This window comes from Semicossyphus pulcher, unplaced genomic scaffold (assembly GCF_022749685.1).
Source record: "Semicossyphus pulcher isolate SPU_LCO1_2020_fin unplaced genomic scaffold, fSemPul1.0.p SCAF_12, whole genome shotgun sequence".
Lineage (NCBI taxonomy): Eukaryota > Metazoa > Chordata > Actinopteri > Labriformes > Labridae > Semicossyphus > Semicossyphus pulcher.
The window spans coordinates 27,423,371-27,439,422 of NW_027211626.1; the positions used below are offsets into that span (position 1 = coordinate 27,423,371).

A 16,052-nucleotide genomic window follows, 5' to 3' on the forward strand; every position below is an offset into this window, starting at 1 on the left:
ACGTAGCACCTCATTTCCCATTCCAAGGGACCAATCCATCATTATGCTTATATATTTTTTATCAAAGAGGAGTTAAACCTTCATTTTAACCTGGCATGGTACACCACAGAGGACATCATTAGAACACAATCTGAACTTTCTCTCACCTTGGATTCACTCAAACTGCACGGCCATTCTCACTGACGATAGTGATCGTGTTTCCCAACTCAGGGTTGCTGTGACATGATGTTCACATTTCAAGATGCTAAGCTAACTCTGACCCTGCATTCACGTGCATCTCGGGTGGTCCCGTATACCAAGTTAGGAAGTTGTTCTTCTGACTTCAGTCAAATATGTGTTGTTTTGTATTGTACAGCAACTTACAGTTAGACCTAATACCATATTACAATTATATAAAAGCAAAAAATTAATAAGCAAGCCAAAAGTTACTCACAGTCCTTCCAGGATTTTCTGATTGTTGCAGCCAAAAATTCCCTAATTTTACAGCAGATTTTTACAGCAGTTTTTTCGGTCTAACACATTACACACCCATTTTTTTCATGTGGGACAAACTCTCCAATAAAGCCATCTATTGGCTGAGCGAGCTGTTTCAAGACCCCAAATAAAATGTCTAAAAACTGACAGATATTAAAGTAATGGTCATGAAATGCTCATGTCGCACTGCAAAGTAGAATCTACACCGAACTGTTTATGCTCACTTGTGTCTTGTGTCTCATTAAATCAGTCGTACACACAGTGCTGTCCAATTTCTTTCTGTGGACATGTTGTGGACCTCATCTTTTTTCTGTAGGTGTCTGTATTCCCAGAGAGCAAGCACAACAACTGTTTTACTGGGGGGGTCTATACTGGAACGCGGTCAACTCGGATGTGACGTCATTCCCAGTTCCCACTTCCGAGGTAAATGGAACGCACCAATAGCCTCTGGGGACAGCGGTGAACGTGCTGGAGGGTAAGCAATAATCGACTTCCCGTCAAGACTTCCTTTTCCGCGTGCTGCATTGTTACAGAAAGAGAAACCATTGTCTTGTGATTTACTTGTTATTAACGGGTCTTACCTTTGCTGACATTTCAACATCAGATGCAGATTTGTAAGAAGTAAAAATTCAAGCTTTGTCAGGTCTGTCCTCAAGAGGAGAAGAAAACTTCATCTCGATCTGATGCATTCGAGGAAGTCGGGAAATCTGAAGGCTGAACGCACAGAGTCAAGGGAATTCATCTGAAGTTAAATTTTAGATCTAGAGCAGATTATTAGCTGTTAGCATGCAGATGTCTGTTTATAGAGATTAATAAGAAGCTAAATCGTCGTCAGATGACACTGATGGAGCCGGGATGTCATTATAGTGGATTACGTTCCGCCTGCTTTTGCTCTCCACACGGACTGTTTTTCCAGGATACGCCGCAGCCTGCTGATACGTGATTGGTCAATATTACTCGGACTATAAGCGTGGTTTAAACAGAACACTTGCCTTCCTGGAAATCCACGTCCCTGCCTGCTGTTATTAGAAATTACTCACTATACAATGACTATTTGAAATCAGCGCTGACACAAACATCAGTAACAGAGCCTCTGGCTGGAGGACAGTTAGGAACACAGCCTCTGATTGGTCAATAGACTTAACACAAGGCATAAAAAGTGGCTAAGTGGATGACTCCCAGTTTTTTAAAAATGGAATATGGATAAATAATCACAGGATGACATTGAGTGTTGGATTTGTTATTCTGGATTCACTGTATGTAGTCTCCATAAAAACACTGTAGTTATGAGGCAGCTTATGAAAGAGAGTCGCTCACTCCAGAGCCTCGATAGAACGGTGTAGCTTTCTGCTTCACAGCAAAACAAAGTACATCTGTAGCGTGCAGCGTTCAAAACATATTTAAGAAACAGTAAAAGATTCCTTTAGATGTTTAAACAACAGGGAGAAATATTTTGAATAACAAAGAAGTATGTTTGAACATAAATTACTTCACACTCGTAGGGAAACAGGATGATTGGTCAAATTTGTGGAACAGTGTGGGGACACATTCCTGGAGGGACTGTACTGACAGTCAAGTCTGTTAGCTCGGCAAGTCATGTCCCAAAATGTTCTCAAACGTTCAGAGTTTGCACTTGAGGGGGCCGTCGTAGATCACTTCGATCACTCTGACACCACATGGATGAAGGTTGACTTGAACATTTTGTGTATAGACGAGTTTACAAAATGCAGCACAGGTTTCCACGCTCATGTTCGCCTCTGGTTGTTGACTTTGCCGTGTCCCAGCAGGGACTTGATTGGGAATGGATGACGTTCCATGATCCAGGTTCTCAGGGACATACTCCAGTGACCACACATTGTCTGCCCCCCCTCCCTGATGCTGTGCTGGTTCAGTGTTCGGTCAGGAGAACTCAGGTGTGTCAGCACACAGACACAGGGGCTACTGGAAGATCTGGCACCCTGCCAGACTGCTATGGGAGGTCTTTCCATAAGGAGCACTCACACGCTGAAAGATGCAGAATATTTGACCACAAAAGCCCTCATGGAAAGTTTACATGGACTCAAACAGTAGCCACCAGTGAAAGAACTGTTGCAAACTACTAACGAGCGGACGATGATGCTGCAGGAGGCCAGCAACAGACGATTTACATAAGCAGAGAAGTATATCGCTGGGTGATCATGGAGAGCGTTACACAACGGGCTGAAGAGGCACCGTCCTGCCCCAGATCAGGTTGTTTTTGTTTGTGTGTACGTGCAGGTTGCCAGACTCCCTTTGTTACCATGACAAGTGCCATTAGGCACACCAGTGTTTCTCTATTTAGACTGTAGTTCATACATTCCCCCAGCCTCGATAAAATCTCACATGTACGTGTGCGTTTGTCTCTGTGTCAGAGGCCAGGCTCGATGGAGCTCCAGTTATCGCTCTCTGCTCTATCACTGCAGCATCGTACACATATTTGTTCCAAATCTCACAAATCTGAAGAATGTTCAATATTTTAATGATGGTAGATAATACTTTTAGTGTCACCCGGTCAAGAGTGGCACCATGAGTCATATCTGTGAGAGGGAATCCTCATACCTTGGATTGCAGGTGACGTGACACTTCCTTGGATACATGAGTGGTGTCACGTAGGTAGGTGTGCTATAAAGCTAGATTAATGGCTTACTGAGGTATGTTGAGCCTCCAGCCACAGTTTTCAATGCAAAGAAGTCGTCTCACTCTCCTCTAACCCGGCTACATCACAATGGTGCCTTACGCTGCACACCTGACCTTCTCCGCTGGGGGTTGTGTTGCAGTGTCAGATTTAATACGACTGTAGAGCACATTTTAGTATTTCTTTTAGAGACAGTGTTCTCTGTGAGAATATTAAAATCTCAGCTGAGGGAAAACATAATCTGTGCATAATTATTAAACAGTCACACAAACTGTACGTGTTGCTACAAGGGAACCTTCATTCACCCAGTTATTAATGCACAAAATCTAACCCCCTGCAGCTCTCCTCCTCTCAGCATCGCTTGCTTTTGAGAAGGTAATATTAACATTTAAATTTCACAAAGCAGATCATTCATACACTGAATAAATGATGAAAGCACAGCAGCAACAGACCGCAGTAGGTTGTGGAACAGAGGTAAACTAACATCTGTTACAGGTATGATTATTGTTTTTTATCACAGATCAAATTTGATCATTAAAATTCAGTTTACTTTGATTTGTCCCAAAACTGTAAAGATTTCTACATATCCTTCAATATAGTGTCAGGCCTACATGCAGCTCCTCTCTGTAATGTTTACAGCTGTCACAATAGAAATAAATACATGGATTGGGAATACATGAAGTAGAAAATAAACTCACAAACATACACAATTTGTAATTGACGCCTGATAATGAGAAACATGTTTGATTGAATGGATTTCAAATCTGAACGGTTCTGCAGAAGTTTTTGATCGAGGCACAGCAGCCAATCAGAGAGAGACGGAGGAGGAGAAGTAGTAGACATAGCCCCTGAGGCTAACATTAGCTAGCATGCTACTGTTGACAGAAAAGTGAAAGTCTAACTGCAGAATAGACGAGCTCCGTGACTGTGTCTTCACAAACGTTTTCTCTTCCAAACTCGTTTAACCTTCTGCTTTAGTGTTTTCTCACTGCGGAGCATCTCAGCAGGTCGAAGTCAGTCCAAGTTTGTTTGCATGAACTTCACTGTGAGATCGTACGAGGTCATCTGAGGTGGCGTGTTGCTATCTCTCGCTCTAACAATAATTGTAATAATATCCTTGAGTGTGTGATGCACCATTATTTTCACATTGTATTATGTGTGCATGCTTAAGATTAGAGAGAAGATCATCTGTGGAGTTTGTCCTTAAGTGCGAGATACAATCAAACTTCTAACTTATTAGGACTTCAGAACTCATGTAGCCTGAGTGCGACCTTAGCTGGCTGATATAACAGCATGTTCTTGTTGACTACAGTGCAGCATGCGATGGCTCTATCACAGAGGGCACATGCAGAGCAATGAGGTTACTTGGGGTCTTTATGAACCATTCAACGGATCAGGTTACAATGAAAAACTTTACACATCGCAATCAAACCTTTATTTAAAGTTACTGTGAGGAACTGTCTTTGTCTGTGCTCTTGGTGTCCCCTGTGGACAGAGTGGTACGTCTTATGTCTTTAACCAGAAAATCTCATCTTGCTTTATTTTAAACGTGCAACTCACCTTCAAACTTTGCCGCAGAAAAGTAAACAGAGGCATTCAAAATGACTGTATAGAAACAATCAGTCAGTATTTATTAAACTCTGTTTCATAACCAGATAAAAACTTCAAGAGCAAAACAACTGAAACTTCACTGAAAAATGTATTGACATCAAAAGTCAAATCAAAAACTTTACTGTGGAAATTTTGCCTTTTTTTATGACAGCCAGGAAATATACAGAGAGGAGAGGAGGGGACGACATGCAGCATGGGGCTGAGGGCGGGAGTCGAAACCTGTGGTTGCTGCGTTGTGGTAGCCTCAGTAAAAAGGACACCTGCTTTACCCGCTGAGCAAAACCTGCGCCTCACAATAACAATACAAAATTTAGATATAATAAAAAGTAAAAGTAAAAAAACTATATGAATGTAAAAAAACAAACACATTTATCTTACCCTTTTTTTAATGCAGTGTCGATAATTTTACTCTTGCATCTTGTTTTGAAGTTTTGCTATATAACTTATTTTGTTTGATTGCATAATAAAGACACAACAGTAACCTCACACAGAGCCTGATAACCTGGTTAACAGAGAAAGTTGGTGATCATCCCTGAGAGTGGTTTTAGGTTTTGTTTAGCTGGTTTGTGTAAAGAATGTCAGGCTATGTTGAACCTGATAAGAGTTTACCCCTCGGGTCATCACATTACCTGACACTAATTACAACCCAGGAGCAGCTGAAATCCTCTGAACCACACCTGAGCTTCACACTTGTCCCATCTAGGCCACACAAACACACACACACACACACACACACACACACACACACACACACACACACACACACACACACACACACACACACACACACACACACACACACACACACACACACACACACACACACACACACACACACACAGACACAGATCAGAAACACACTGGCCCAGTTGAAAACCCTAAAGAATAAGGGAGGGTCACATGAACATGAGAGGTGATGCTGAAGTCTTTTAACTAACAGAGGATCAAATAGTCTCAGGTGTTCTCCTCCTGCTGTGCTCAGGCTGTGCGCTGTTTGCCAGAGTGACACCCGTAATAACCGGCCTCTGTGGGGATTCGTGCCCAGCTGAGAGATAGCGTGTGACTGTGTGCTGCGTGGCCACCCACACAGATGAAAGAGGAACAAACACGCCAGGCCTCTCCGGTCCTTCAGATGCCTCCTGCTGCTGCTGCTGCTCTTGGAAGAGTCACAGACTGTTAGGGAAGTCATTTGCTTTTTTTCCCTCCTCCACCTCAGAGGGGAAATTCCATCTTTACACTTGTAGGTTCACACATCCACTGTTTATGTTTCGCTTCCCTCTTTAAGGTTCAGGGTGATAAAAACGGTTTGAGTTCATTTGCTGCACGTCTGTCATTTCAAACAAGATTATTCCTCCTTCGCATGCGAGCACGGCAGCTGTTTGTTCTGCTAATAGCAGGTTCTTCCTCACATACCATTTCTGATTTATAGTTTATCTTTTGCTTTTCTTTGTCGTTTAAATAATTAGGTAAGGGTTCTCTTAAAGTCGAGCTGAAACAGCATTTGGAGAGTATCTAGCTTCCGTATCGTGACGTATTTCCGAGTGAAACAGGACGTGCAGGCGGGACATATCATTAGAGGGATTTGATTTGATCGTTGAGAAGTGGGCGTAGACAGACGTTCTCCACAGCGCAGTAGCTAGCTAACTGACCGAGCGTTCTTGGTGCTCTGCGGCTAAATGTTGCAGATTGATTGGTTGAAATTGTTTGGTGCTAACTTACGTAAGCACGCGTGAAATTTAGTTTTACCGGAAGAAAAAATGATCGGATTTTGATATAAGAATACGAAGAAATTGATTTTCTGTATTTTTTTTCCTATATTGTCAATTAGATGCACAATATTATGTGATCTAAAAGAATTAAAATGACATTTTTCATTTCACCTCAACTTTAAAGACGCAGGCACCTGAGCTCAGGTAATGTGAGAGAGGATTGTTGTGCTGCTGCTGCAACAGGCCTGCACACTGTTGCGTGTGAACCTCTGGCCCGCTGCCAGCTGACAGAGCGAGTTAAAGGACAGGTTGCATAAGAAATGTGGTATGTTTTGATTTTCAAAGAGTGTGTGTCATGGAATCGGTGTTTAAGTTGGCAATATGCATGGTCAAGAGTCACGTAGGGCGTCTAATATGACAAGTGATGACAATGATTCCTGCTTTTGATTTCTAAAAATAATTGTGCAGAGTAATCTGAGTTCAGACATCACTGAATGGAAAAAACTTGCATAAAGGAACATGATGCATGTGAGGTGTCTGAGATGAAGAGTTATTTTTACTTTTTTCTAATGAAATAATTTATAATAGTATTCCTGAGTTCAGTTTTAGTGGGTCATGTTTCCGTAGTTCTCTCAACTATTATTGTTTCTTTTTCACATTTTTACCATTTTAAATCACTTTAATATTCGTAGGATAAATAAATATTTAATTAACTATACAAAAACGTAAAAATTAAATGTAGTTATGTAGCCTAGTGATTTTGGAGTGACATAAATTAAAATTTTTGTGTTTTAATTAGCTTCTTAATATTTTTTTCACCATTTTCAGAGTCGAGACAGAATTTTTAAAACATGTATAAAATACATTTTGTACAAAATAAATTATATACAAATAAATAGGTTTGATAAACAGGTTGAGAAATACAAAGGGTATTGGTACTGTTGCCAGTGGTGGATTAATGTTGAGTCACTCTAAATAATATAACAGAGAGTGTAGTCTAGACCTGCTCTTTTTGTAAAGTGTAATGAGATCACTTTGGTTGTGATATGGCGCAATATAAAAGGCTTGGTTGATTGATAATACAGGAAAAAAACATAATGTAAAACATGATGGATTGATAAAACATGATAATTATACATTAATAAAGAGGAACAGACACTAAAATGTGAAATAATTCATAAATAAATAGGAAAGAAAATAACTAAATAGGGTAATAAATACAAATGTAAATAAATGAAGAAGCCAGTTGAAACAGAAATATAAATTAATTTCACATTTCATCTATTAGTACCTTCACCTGTTAAGTGCTTTGGCAGATTAAATTGTTTATTAATAGGTTTATTTTGGATTTTGGCACCTTCTCTCCTCCTTATATAATGTAAGTTATTTAAGAATAGCCTAGCCTTTATTATAAAACATTATATAGCATGCTGACTCTACAGTAACATTAGAATTTGAAAAATAAAATATAAAATTATAAAAAACATAAAATGAAAATAGTCATTCAATCCGTACTTACTCAGAGACGATCTCATGAGCTGCTTCAAACATTCACTTTCTATTCTGATTCATTGGCGCCCTCTTGAGGACAAAAAGCGAAAGCACCGCAGATTTATTAGAACTACAACTCCCGTCATGCAGATCACCCGGCATTACTTCCGTAATGACACGTCCAGTGTTTTTGAAGGGTGTGCTGTAGCTGCAGTCATGGACGTTACCGGTGTTAAAGCTTTACTGTTTGACCTGGACAACACGCTGATAGATACGAGCCGGGCAGGTGCAGAGGCGCTACAAATGGTGAGACAGACCGGGAGTTACGGTAGCATTTACAGTTAACTTCAGGGGCTGGCAGGGGCTCTCTATTACCTTTTCCTAGCGGTTAAAGTCTTTCATTGTAGTGAATTTACTGACGTAAAATAATGTTCTGGATATTTCATTCAAACATGTTGTTTGTTCAGTCAAATAGCAGTTGCTTTCCAGACGTTTACGCCGAAAAAGTTTCTAGCTTCCGGGTTTACTTCCGGGGTTAACGGTTGCCAGATCTCAGAGGAGAAACAAGCAACCAGGGCTGCTTCTCATAAATTGCATCCATACTTCCCTCACTTGTGTCTTTCACTTGCTTCTTACGCCGGGAACACACCGGACGCCGAAGCGCCGCGAATAGCCGCGGAGCGGAGCCCGTTTCCTTTCGGCGCCCATGTTAACCGATTGTGTCGTTCACACCAGACGCGCCGCGGCGCGCACCTCCGCAGCCGGCTCGCGCCCTGCAGCGATCGTTTCGGCGTCTGGTCTATTTTTTGCGCGAGCCGCGAGCGATCGCGTCAATCCTGGCAGGAAGTCACACATGAAACAACGAGAGAATCCGGTCAATTTTCAAAAGTAAAACAATTTTCAAAATAAAACACCGCGATTGACAAATGCGATGTTATATTTGTGTGCTTTTATATATTTGTCAGTATCTAAACAGAGCGCGCGAGAGATGAAGATACACACACACACACACACACACACACACACACACACACACACACACACACACACACACACACAAGAAAGAGAGAGACACAAAGTGGACTGGCTATAGGGGGTGCGGGCGGGGTGTCAAAACACACACGCAAACAGAGAGAGAGAGCAAGAGAGAGAGAGCATGATGAAAAAACAGCTCCAAATGTGAGTAAACGACAGCTGAGGAGCAGAGGCGCTTGTCGACCGGCGCGGAGAAATGCGCGTCTGGTGTGAACGGAAGTGCTCCGGCTCGCGCGCGATTTCGTTGCGCGGCGCTTCGCAGCGCTTCGGCATCCGGTGTGTTCCCGGCGTTAGTCCCTCCCACCAGAGTTGCGTGGAGAGACGCGAGGAAACCAGGAGAGGAGAGAGAAAACGAGGGGATGTTTTTTTTAAGAGACATGAGACGTCCATTTGTGATAACGGCGTCAGCTGATCACCACTGGATCAGCTGTCAGTCTGCTTTAACAGCTGTTTGTGTCTGCACACATGTGCTCTGTATTAATTCTAATAAAACACACAGTAACAGTGTTTTCTCTCTGTAACCTATTACCTGTTTAACAAACACCTGCACATGAAGAACAGGCTGCAGTCTGTGTTCCTGCTGCTTAGATTTCTTACCAGCACTATGTCTTTATATTATTTGTTCATTATTTACATTTTTGATGACTGATAATCTGATCTGAATTCATTATTTAATAAGCCCAAATACTGTCTGTTCATGAAGTATGAAAATTATTTATTCGGCTAAAAGCTTAGGGAAAATAGAAATCGCGTCATGCTGGTCAAACCTGACCTCATTAATGATCTGTCTCACACGTGACTGAATAAATAGTGTTACCTGCTGACCTAAAGACTCTCCTGCTCCCTCTGAATTCATTCATTCATCCGTAATAAAAGTTAACAGGTAAAAATAAGTGATCATGACAAGACGTTTTTTTTTAATGAAATTTAATAGAAAGGAATGTTTTTGCTACTTTAGATTATTACAATTAACTGATTTATAGTGAGATGGTGACTAAAAACAAATAAAATTGGCAGTTATTCACTCTACTGATGTTGTGAAGTTTCACATCAGTCCTATCTGCTGCAGCGTCCAATCAGTAAGGGGGCGTAAAAGACTTCTGTGGAGGCTGCTCTCATGTATCCTCATTTATCGCTCCTCAGAATTCCCTCCTCGCTCCTCGCTCCTCGCTCCTCGCTCCTCGCTCCTCCTGCCTCCTTCAAGCGAGGAGCAAGGAGCAAGGAGCAAGGACATATCAAGTAAGAGACATGAGAAGCACCCCAGGTCTTCATTTTCGTTGGTTTTTTGAGGAGGATGGCAGTCAAGCTGTTGCCTTTTGCCTAAAACTGGACTTTAAATAAGAATTAAATATCCTTTCTGCTTTGAATTAAAACAGAAAGTGAATAATAAATAAACACTTTTTTACCATTCCCCTTCCCGTCCTATAGTGAGGCTAGCCTACTCAGTCAAGTCTCTAATGGGCCCTAAAGGCCCCTCTCAACAGCCCTTTACTGTTTCCCAATGTCCAACACTGTCAAAGGTTTCAAAACAAAAGGCCACATCGCGTAACTGAAGTGATCTTAAAACACTTAATTTAGCAGGATTTGGATTCAAAAATTCAAGACTAAACCAGTTAAAGCCTGCCCTCTTGTGGTTTGTTGGTGAATTACATGTTGTGATTTTATTATGTTATCTGTTTGAATCTATCAGACCAGCGAGATGCTGAAGGACCTAATTGCCCTGGATGACACTGTCAGCAGCATTTGTGACAAATTCAAGCAGAAGCTGTCCCAGGAGATTTTCGACCCATCGGCTGGTCGGCCCATCCATGAGGTCCGTGTGGGTCACTGGGAGGAGAGCATCCAGGAGGCTGTCGGCATCTGTCCCATCCCCTCTCTGGCAGCTCAGTGCTACGACGTGTGGAGATTGAGTCGCCTGCAGGCTCTCCGTATGTCCCCTCAAATATGCGACCTTCTGAGTCAGCTGCGGCGCAGGTACAAGCTGCTGCTGCTGACCAACGGAGAGTCTCTGACCCAGAGAGAGAAGGTGGACGTGGTCGGCTGTAGGAAGTTCTTTGATGCCATCGTGATCGGAGGAGACCACGCGGAGCAGAAACCGTGCGTCTCCATCTTCACACTATGTTTCAACCTGCTGCAGGTGGAGGCCCAGGACTGCATTATGGTTGGAGACTCTCTGGACACGGATATACAGGGGGGCTTTAACGCCGGTGTCAGGGCTACAGTTTGGATCAGCAGTGCAGGAGGTTCTGTGCCAGACGGGTCAGTGAAACCAGACTACACCATCTCTACAGTCCTGGACTTGCCGGATATCCTGGATCAACTGAAGGGGCCAAAGAAGGATTGAGGAGGACTGTCGCTCTCGGGATTTTTATGGCAATGTTGAAAAATGAAATCATCATCAAATCACTTTAAACTTTCAAAAAGGGAACTTTGTTTTTATGGATTCTGTACCTACTGTACTGAAACTATTTTCCTCAGGTATTTCTTACTTTGGTTCTTGATTCCTCTGCTCCACTACATTTACATAAAAGCACGACCACTAAGAGATTTTAGAGGCCAACACTTAATACCTGTTTTGAGGGGAAAGACCAATGTTTATGGATGTTGCAGCATGTGGAGATTTCATTCAAGCAGAACTTTTCTCTGTGGATTGTGCACTGATATGGCAATGAAAAGGTACTCAGGAGTAGGGCTGCGCAATACATCATTATCGCAACATGAGCATTCGCAATAATGCTGGTGGTGCAGTGGTTATCGCTGTCGCCTCACAGCTAGAACGTTCCTAGTCGAGGCCCTGCTCAGGAGAAGGGGGCCTTTCTGTGTGGAGTTTGCATGTTCTCCCCGTCCAGGGTGTAACCCCGCCTCTCGCACAATGACACCTGGGATAGGCTTCACTGCCCCTGCAACCCTGTACAGGATAAGCGGTATAAATGGAAGCCTGTGAAGATTTCGCCTATTGGATGGAGCCCTGGGTATAATTGCTGTGCTTTCACACTATATTGATACAATCAAATGAAGCCAGAGCAGCTGTCAGCTCCTCTCAGATTAACTGGTGTCAACTTAGAGGTGAAAAAACAGCTTCATGGATTTATTTTGGTACACAGGTAGACATACACACTAAACACGCATATCATTATCACAATATTGAACAGCTTAATGGCACATCGCAGAGTGTTCTCATACCGTGCAGGCCTACTGAGAAGTTTGCTTTCTTAAATTAGTTACTTTATTAAAGAATAGAAATATAACATTAGAACACAATGTCAGCGAATGCTCGTGCAGACCACCTGCTGCTCAGCTGTGATGCTCTGCCTCATGTGCTGCACACAGTACTGAGAGGATTGTAAGCTGAGGAGTCGGAGCAGGCTCTGCTGGACTAAATATATGAACACACCATTTTTAAATAGTCCAAAACATTGTTTTCTGTTTTATTTGTTCTGTAAAAATAATTTGATATCAGTGCAAATCAGAAAATATATACACACCATTACATCTTTAATAGGCCCATATCGGCTTATAATATCGGCCATCTGATATATCTGTCTGGCTGTAATTACTCTTACGATTATTGATATACATGAAAAACATGATATGTCAATCAAATAGATTGAGAAAGGTTAAACAAGTGATTCCTAGAAATTCAAATCATCAGGCAAACAAAAACCTGTTTCTTATTTGTGACCATTTCTTGCAAAATGATTCATCTTCATTTTATTTGTTTGTGGGTTTGGAGTTTGTACTTAATGTGCTATACAAATGTGCTGATTCTTCTATTGTTTTCTTCTTAACACTCTGAATGAGTGTACAGAAAGATTATATTTTTACCCACCTGATCAGCCAATCAATTCATCAGTCATATATTACTGCAGCCTTCTTTTTCCAAAGGTAAGGGCGAGAACATTTGATCAGTTTATCTACGGCATATTTTTCAGACTGAAGGGTTTTGACTTGATTTCACAGAACACTAAAGCCTCTCCAACCTTTTTTCTTGGTTAAAGATTCCCTCAGCATTTTAAGACATGGAATAGTATATTTTGTAATATTTCTTTTGTTAAAACAAATGCGTTGTAATCCCTCTCTTAAAATCCAGAATCTTTAAATTTAAACTTTGTTTTAAAAAACTACTTAACAAGATGTCCGCTACACCAAAACTTTTGCTGCTCAGCAGATGAATGTTTACTAACCAAAAATCCATTTCTTATAAAGTCTATAGTCCTATATGAGGACCTAATTCTGCAAACTGGCTCATATTGTGTTAACATTTCTGATATGTAGCTTGTGGCCAGACCCCGACCAGCTTTAAAAGTGTGAGTAAAATCTAACAGGAAACAACAGAGAGAAGCATTTATTGTGGTCTGTTCAAAGCAGTACAAAACAGGTGATGCATTCTGCACTGGAAGGAGGCCAGGGAGGGATTTGTGTGTTAAGTCTGGGTCAGAATTTTAAACAATATAATATAGTGTAATAGTATTATTTCATAATCACAGTCTGAATATAATCTCTTTGTGTTATTGTTTTGCAGACAGTCTTTGCAGTTCGTCTGTTATCTGACATTTGCATCACTCGGACCTCCTTTTAATCATGTAACACGTGATGCCTTCAGGTGCAGTGAGTAATCAACCCTGTCCTCATTATAAATGTCATGTTTAAAGGTTTCAGTGAACTCTTTGACCCGTGTGTTCTTTCAGCAGCTCCCCGTCACCTCCGAGTCACTGCTGGAGCTTAAATGATGAAAGTGAAAAGAGGACACGTAATGAATCTATTTATATCACATCAGCATTGTTCCAGCATCACGCTACATTCTCATCATGTCTATTTTTACCAAAGCATTGTTGTTACCTGCGACCCTTTGGAAGATGGGAAAGTGAGCTCTTTTTTGACCAGCAGATGGCGACGTTAGGAAGCCGTTATGTTGTTTGTGCTTTTTGTTTTTCTGTTTCCAGCTGCTCAGAAAGAGACAGACCTGTGAACAAACAACAGTCAGAACAAACCAGAGAAAGTGGTGAAATCTGTGGGGGATTGATGTAAACTGCATTTTATTATTAAACAAAACAAATCTGTAGATGCTAAAGAAGAAAGTATCTGTTCATATACATGCACCGTGTGGATCAGGGAACTGGAATTTGTTGAGCTGTCGGCCCTGCTGTCCTAGTTTTTGCAGCTGCCTGACACTGGATTGTTTTTGTTCCGGACAGTGTGTGCGCGTGTTTATTTGTGTGTTTCGGTGTGTGTGCTGTTGCAGCCTGCAGGGGGAATCTACTGCAGACTGAAAGCACAGTTTAAGAGTTCCACTTAAACTGGACAGAGTTCAGAGAAGACACCCAGGTACTCTTTGTAGACACACACACACACACACACACACACACACACACACACACACACACACACACACACACACACACATAAAGTTCTGCTCCCATAACCTTAGTGAACATTACTCTGTCTCATAATTATGTCCTGTAGACTTACTCTAACCTCGACTAGCCTAGCGCCAATAAATAGATACCTTCATATATATGCAGTCTGTTGGCAAGGGACAAGACTTTTGGGGCTGGAAGCTTTCTGGTTTCCACCCGTAGCTGGAGTAATAACGACAAATCTCCGAGTGGGAAACCTGGACCACATGGGCTGTCGTCTGACAATGTTTATTCTCTTTTACAGAAAGCCTAAGCAGACATGCATCCATACATTTTATTTAACCCTGTTTTCCTGTGATAACGAGTTATTTCCAGTTGTTTTCTTGAGATTTATTTATCTCGTTATCTCGAGATAGCAAAGCTGGTTTTCTCGTGATAACGAGATAATTTTCTGGCGATCTAGAAAACAGAACAACAGGCTGGTCACTGCGATATTACAGAGCAGGACATGCCATGCTGCCATTGCCCACACTGATGAGGTAAGTTAGGCCTGTTTCTGTTTATTTTGGGCTTTTGCGGCTCTGGAGATACGAGTTATGATCATCTGACGTTACGGCGGTGCAGCTTTGTCATCTCGAGATAACAAGATGAGTAAGTCGAGATCTCAAGAAAATGACTGGAAATAACTCTATCACGGGAAAACTGACTGAATAAAATGTATGGCTGCATGTCCACTTAGGGCTTCCGTACCTAATATTAATCTCTATAAACAGAGATAAATAAAAAGAACAAATGTGCAGATACCAGTCTGCCGTAGACGTTGTCTCTTAACCTCACCTTGACTCCATTCTCGCATCTTAAAATGCTTGTCTGATTGTAAACGATGACCTGCAGACGGAAAGGAAAGTCTTGGCCTGGATATCTTTTATCAATTATCCAAATATCTGCAGGCCCACGACTGAAGCCCAGAAGTATTGGCTGTCAATCCAGAGGCTAAACTGATGTCAGACATTAGTTGATGGGTTCCAAGATTGGTCTAACCCTAACTCTTATCCAAACGTTCTAACCAAGTCTTCACCCTGAAATTTAATGTTTTAATTTAATGATTTTATGCCTAACAACATAACCGGTAACACATGATACACACACACACACATGTTTTTGTGAGGCCTCTAACTATAACCCAGCTGTGGACTCACGCTCACCCCTGGTCAGTCCTGTCCCCTCTCTCTTTGCCTAACTCAGGTGACTGTACAGATCTCCATCAACAGCATCCTCTGTCACTCAGCCGGCTGTCTGTTTGTGCAGCTGAGGTCAGACCTTGAAAAACAAGGAGAGGTCTAATGCAACCACTTGAACTGATATGTCTGTATGGAGATTCCTACTAAAGACAATGTGAGGAATGCTCGTTTAAAGTCATCATTTTATACCTGCGGACCTGAACTCTTTGGATGCAGTAATCTTTACACTGATGTGGCTGCAGAACTAGTTTTAAAGAGAAGTTCTGGTAAAGGTCAGACAGGGAATAAAAAGTGTTATGCCCCAACGGTTCTTAAAGGGGAATTTTGGCATTATTAAACTTCTTTTTTGTCTAAATGTCTAATAGGAAAAGTTTTGGAATTGCTCCTGTAGATTGCTTCAGCCAGCAGCTGTGAGACAGCATTACAATATAATCATTCAGTACCTCCACTTAAAGTTCCTGTTTTTGCCGATGAAAGGCTC

At 41.7% G+C, this 16,052-nt stretch overlaps 1 protein-coding gene across 5 annotated transcripts; it reads left to right on the top strand.

The window, feature by feature from the left end:
- The first annotated feature begins 8,128 nt into the window (after positions 1-8,128).
- nanp (N-acetylneuraminic acid phosphatase) lies at positions 8,129-14,035 on the top strand. Of its 5 annotated transcripts, XR_011307826.1 has the most exons (4): positions 8,129-8,244; positions 10,664-12,858; positions 13,496-13,581; positions 13,665-14,035. XR_011307826.1 is itself a non-coding variant. In XM_069658685.1 (2 exons), the coding sequence occupies exons 1-2, from the start codon at positions 8,155-8,157 to the stop codon at positions 11,315-11,317; spliced, it is 744 nt and encodes a 247-aa protein (XP_069514786.1). In that variant the 5' UTR covers positions 8,129-8,154; the 3' UTR covers positions 11,318-12,949. The 5 variants fall into 5 exon arrangements, 1 of the variants encoding a protein (XP_069514786.1); XR_011307823.1 differs by having other exon boundaries at positions 13,496-14,035; XR_011307824.1 differs by having other exon boundaries at positions 10,664-11,945; positions 13,496-14,035.
- The last annotated feature ends 2,017 nt before the right edge of the window (positions 14,036-16,052 follow it).